Below are 5642 nucleotides of genomic sequence, written 5' to 3' on the forward strand. Positions count from 1 at the left end.
GGGCCCCTCCTCTGACAAAGCCTTGACCTTCATGAAGGACCATTTCCTGATGGATGAGCAGGTGGTGGGGACACCCCTGCTGGTGAAGTCTGGTGTGGAGTACATGAGGCTTGCGGTGGAGACAGCCCAGGGCGTGGATGGGCAGAGCCATCTGGTCCTCTACCTGGGCACCGGTGAGTAAAGGGCTCCAGATGTCCCGCAGCGACCAAGCAGGGACCGCAACTCAGGTTGCGGAGGGAAACCTTGGAGTTCGTTCACTCCTGCCTTCATTCCGCAAATGCTTCCTGAGCACCTACTATGTGCCTGGCGCCCTGCTAGGCTCTAAGATATGGTGGGGTTACCCAACAATGCAGTCTCCATCCTTTCTGAGCTTTGAGTCTGGAGAGGGCGACGGACACAGGAACGCAGAGGGCTTTGCTGGCCTTAGTGGGAGCTGTTTGTCTCCCAGAGAAGCCACGTTAGGGCCACATTAGAGCCGTGAAGAGCGGCCAGGTGTCGGGTGGCTGGGAGCAGCGAGGGCAGGGCCTCTCCTTCAGGAAGTTGGCTGTGAAGGGCAAGTGGGGAGGGGGTGACTGGAGGAAGGGGGGGTCCCACCAGCATGTTTTTTTTTTTAAAGATTTTATTTATTTATTTGACAGAGAGAGACACAGTGAGAGAGGGAACACAAGCAGGGGGAGTGGGAGAGGGAGAAGCAGGCTTCCCGTGGAGCCGGGAGCCCGATGTGGGGCTCCATCCCCAGACGCTGGGATCATGACCTGAGCTGAAGGCAGACACTTAACGACTGAGCCACCCAGGCGCCCCCATGCTTTTGTTTTTAAAGATGGAAAGGTCCTCAGGCTCCAGGAGGGAGGCAGACGGTGAAGAAATGGGCAAGCCAGGGGGTAACTGGCAGGTGAATTGCAGAGGGAGCAGAAGCTGGAGTCCAGGACGTGGGTGGGGGGCAGCCCCCTGCTGGGATGGGGCGAAGGAATAGAAGAAGGTAAGGCTGGGTGGGTGTCCGGCAGGAAGCAGAGGCAGCTTTTACGGGCAGTCTTTTGTGATGGTCCAGGAGAAGGACACGGGGTCTTGGGCTGGGAACGAGGGGTAGAAAAGGGGGAGGTGTGAGGAGAAAGGGGTGGATTCAAAAGTCAGTGTGTAAAGAAGGAGCGAGAGTCAGCAGGGGAATGTGCAAGATTGCCGGGCGTGTGTGTGGAGGGCCCAATGGGGGTGAATGACCTTGAGCTTCCATGGGAGAAAGCTACAGGTGCGCCGATCCTTCCAGGACACGTTCCCAGCCACTGTATCCGCTGCGCACATACTGGGTCCCAGCAGAGAGCAACAGACAAAAGCTCGGTGCTTGTGGAATGCATGCAGACAAACAACGAACGTACCACATGAGCCAAGGACTTAGTGTGTTATGAGACTAGAAACTGATTTTGAGGAAGGGTGGATCCGAATGCCAGCCGGGGAGGTGGCAATTTTTAACAGGGCGGTCAGCGCAGACCTCCCTGAAGTCCTTGGAGGGACACCTGGTGGAGGTGAGGGTGGCTGCCGATGGGGTTTCTGCAGAAGCGCTCAGCTGTCCGCTGCCCCAAGTCCGTGGAGGAGTGGGTTGGGTTCTTGCAAAGGAAAGACAGAGAGGCCAGGGGTTCCAAGCCGTTTATAATAGCGTTCTCGTCAGCCCCACAGCATAGAGGGGAGCAGCCTGACCAGCCTGAGTCCGTGCTCCCTGTCTCTCCACAGCCACAGGCGCCCTCCACAAGGCTGTGGTCAGTGGGGACGGCAGTGCTCATCTGGTGGAGGAGATCCAGCTGTTCCCTGACCCCGAACCTGTCCGCAACCTGCTGCTGGCCCCTGAACAGGTGGCAAGGGGCCTTCTGCCCAGGCGGGGTCTTGGGTGCTGGGTCCTTACTGGGTGTGCAGAGGTCACTCTCCCTCTCTTTTCCAGGGCGCAGTGTTTGCGGGCTTCTCAGGGGGCATCTGGAGGGTTCCCCGAGCCAACTGCAGCGTCTATGGGAGCTGTGTGGACTGTGTCCTGGCCCGGGACCCCCACTGTGCCTGGGACCCCGAGTCCGGAACCTGCCGTCTCCTGCCCACCCCCATCCCGTAAGTGCCGGTCCTGGACAGCGGTGGAGGCTGGCCCAGCGGGACCTTCTTACCCAGCATGTGGGGTTCTTCCTCTCTCCAGGGGCGACTGGCACAGCCCCTCCCAGGACCTCCCTCCTATGGCAGAGGCTCCTCCTGGGACGGGGTTGCAGTCTTGAAGCTGCTCCAGCCGGCCTGGGTTTACCTGCCCTCTTCTCTGTCCCACCCTGCCCCCCTTCCTCCCTCCTCTTCCCGCTTTGGTCTGTTTCAAGGCCTGAGGTTTGCTTTCCCTGCCTTCTCAGGAAGTCCTGGAGACAGGACACGGAACAGGGGAATCCAGGGTGGGCATGCGCCACTGGCCCCGTGGGCAGGAGCCTCCATCCTCAAAGCCGCCCCCAAATCAGTGAGTGTGGAACCAGGGGGTGGGGGGGAAGGCTCAGGTTGGTGTTCCCCCAGAACCTGCCCGGCTTGAGAGCTGAACACCCAGACCTGGGGCGGATTTGAGTCCTGGCGTCGGGAGGGAGGATAGGAATTCCGAGCTGGGACCCAGGATTGAGGCTGAAGTCTGTTTTGGTTTCAAGAGTCGGAGTCAGACGGACTGAGGGTCTGGGATCCAGACTGGAGATAGACGAGGGAGCAGAGCCGAGTTTGGGAGCTGAACTGGAAGGTGGAAGCGGAGAGTCAGGGTCCAAATGTCGGCAGAGCTTCCCTGCCCTCCTGCTCCCCTCCCTTAGCCGTCTCCTTCCTTCATCTACAGTTAAGGAAGTCCTGGCTGCCCCCAACTCCATCCTGGAGCTCCCCTGCCCCCACCTCTCGGCCCTGGCCTCCTACCACTGGAGTCGGGGCGCGGCCAAGCTCCCAGAAGCCTCTTCGGCGGTCTTCAACGGCTCCCTGGTGCTGCTGCTGCAGGGGGGGGTGGGGGGTCTGTACCAGTGCTGGGCCATGGAGAATGGCTTCTCGTACCCTGTGGTGTCCTACTGGGTGCACAGCCAGGATCAGCCCCTGGCCCTGGACCCCGAGCTGGGGGGCATTCCCCGGGAGCGTGTGGAGGCCCCACTGACCAGGGTTGGTGGCGGGGCCGCCCCGGCTGCCCAGCGGTCCTACTGGCCCCACTTCCTCACAGTCACTGTGCTCCTGGCCTTAGTGCTTTCAGGAGCCCTCCTCATCCTCCTCGCCTCCCCAGTGGGGGCTCTCCGAGCCCGGGGCAAGGTGCAGGGCTGCGGGACCCTGCCCCCGGGGGAGAAGGCCCCCCTGAGCCGGGAGCAGCACCTCCAACTTCCCAAGGAACGCAGGCCGTCTGCCAGCGATGTGGACGCTGACAACAACCACCTGGGCACCGAGGTGGTGTAGACTCTGGGCGCAGGCTGCCGCCGCGTCGAGTTGGGCAGGCGCCCGCCGCGCTGCTGGGGGACCTGGGGCAGCGCAGCCCTGAGGGCGGGGGGGGGACACAGAACACCACCTTCCCACCTTGTCACTGGTGGCCCTCAGCAGGGCTGGACCCAGCAGCCTGACCCCCCGTGGGCCTCCCCTCCACCGCGCACATGGGCCCTCCAACAGGCCATCCCAGGCCTGGACCAAACAGGAAGACCTAGAGTGGATCCCTCCAGAAACATACTGCTCCAGGAGCCCTAAAACACGAGACTGCTCCAGGCCCCTGTGGTAACGAAGCCCAAGGTATACACCAGTGGGCACGCCGCTGCCCGCCGTCCCTGGACACCCCCCCCCCGCCGGGGGCAGCAGCCACCCCCACGGACACCAAGGCTCCACTGTCCCAGGGCCCTGCAGGGAGCTGCCCCGTCCTGCCCCCTTGTCCGCTGAGCACCGCTGACTCCCGGCAAGTGACCACCTTCCTTCTTGTTTCAGTTGGGGCAGACTGTGACCCCTGCTGTGCTGGAGGAACAGGGGTAATCTGAGCCTTGTTCCCGCCTCTCCTCTGGCTGACCTCTTCAGCCCCCTCCTCTCCCCTTTCCTTTATTTTGGGATTCAGAAGACCGCTTGTCACAGACAGTTTATTTTTTATTAAAAAGACAAAGCTCACGACTGGTGCGGTTTCTGTGGGAGCCGAATGCTGCAGCAGAGGACCGCGGGGCGGAGGGCCTCAGCGGGGAGGAGCTCCAGGTTTGTGGGGCCCAGCTGCCTCCAAGGGCAAACCACCTGCCCTGCCACCTGCCCGCCCAGAACCAAGCCCGCAGTGCTTTCCTCATCCATCGCCGCTCCCCGCAGCTGCTGGCCCCACGGTCCCCGCTCCCCTCTTGGTGGACTGAATTTACGGAGCAACCAGACTGTACAGCCACCCCCAGCCTGGCCACCCCCTTCCCCCCGATCTGATGATCTGACGAGCTGCGCTCTGTGCACACCCCTGTGTGGAGGCTTCCCAGAGGCTCCTCTCCGCAGAGACCCCAGCATTGCCCTCACCCTACCATCCCCCTCTCCCACCAGCCCCTGCGCTGGGTGTTCTCTGCAGGGTCCAAAGAAAGGATAACGCTGCACCCCGCCCCCCCCCACTGGCTCTCTTTCCCCGTTCTTACCAACACCCAGAGGGGGTCCTTTCTGGCTGCCTGCCCATGGCTCCCCCAGAGAGGCCCTCGCCCCCTTGGATGCCCTGTGCTCTGGCTTTCTCCCCTACCTCTCTGCAAAAACGACTCTCTGAAGCTACCCATAAGCCCCACCGGGCCTTGATCTCTGTGCCACCTTCACACTTGGCCACTGTATCCCCATAACTCTCTTTCTCTGGGGCTTCTTCTTTTTAAAAAATGTTTTTATTTTTAACATGGCACAAAGCAAACAATGTGTACTTCATGTAAGTGGAATCACACAGTATTTGGCCTTTGGCAACTGGCTTTTTTCACTCCTGTAACATCCTCAAGGTTCATCCATGTTGGCGGACTTCCTTCCTTGTTGGGGGCTGAACACTCTGCCGTTGTAGGTACGTTCTGCAGCTTCTTCACCTGTTCACATGCTGGGGGACACTCAAGTTGTCGCACTTCCTGGCTACGGTGAACACTGCTGGAACGAACACGGATGCGCAAGTCTCTCCACATCCCGTCTGCTGTGTCTTCTTCACTGGAGTGAGTTGGCTTCTCTAGGAATATCTTCCTCCCTTGCCGGCTCCGCCTTCCTCATCTTCCTCCGTCACCCAAGGTGCTGTTACCCCGAGCCCGGCTTTCGCTGTTCAAGCACCTGCGAGACTCGTCCTGCGGCTCCCCTGCGGACCTCTAGACCAAGAGCAGTGGGGCCCCGGAGGGTGCTGGGCCAGGACAAGGCTGCTGGGAACTTCATCTGCTGTCAGCGGACTCGGCCCACCTTTGCTGTCCGCGCTGCAATCCCTCACCTCTCGGAAGGAAGGCACAGGAAGCTCCCTCTGCTTTAAGCGTTATGGATCCCTCACTGCCAAATGGGCAGCTCCAGAGAGAGCGTCCTCCTGCGCTCCAGCCAGCACGAGGACAAGCCCGCAGACGTCTTTATCCAGGGGACCCAGAGGCTTCTGGAAGCACATCCCTTCTCTCCTCTTCTCTGCCTCCCCTCACCATCACTCTGGAAACTTCTCTTTCCTCATCTCCTCCTGAGGTTCAATTTAG

General features: G+C 60.9%; 1 protein-coding gene across 1 annotated transcript in view; it reads left to right on the forward strand.

Moving 5' to 3' along the window:
- The window catches only part of SEMA4A (semaphorin 4A), a 19941-nt gene extending 14919 nt beyond the window's left edge, over nt 1–5022 (forward strand). The window contains exons 11-15 of the mRNA XM_044916267.1: nt 1–173; nt 1723–1841; nt 1928–2085; nt 2367–2467; nt 2822–5022. Of these exons, the coding sequence (XP_044772202.1) occupies nt 1–173; nt 1723–1841; nt 1928–2085; nt 2367–2467; nt 2822–3414 (1144 nt within the window). The 3' untranslated portion in view covers nt 3415–5022. The remainder of the gene's footprint in view (nt 174–1722; nt 1842–1927; nt 2086–2366; nt 2468–2821) is intronic.
- Nucleotides 5023–5642: the final 620 nt, after the last annotated feature.

The sequence above is a fragment of the Neomonachus schauinslandi genome, chromosome 6, assembly GCF_002201575.2.
Source record: "Neomonachus schauinslandi chromosome 6, ASM220157v2, whole genome shotgun sequence".
NCBI lineage: Eukaryota > Metazoa > Chordata > Mammalia > Carnivora > Phocidae > Neomonachus > Neomonachus schauinslandi.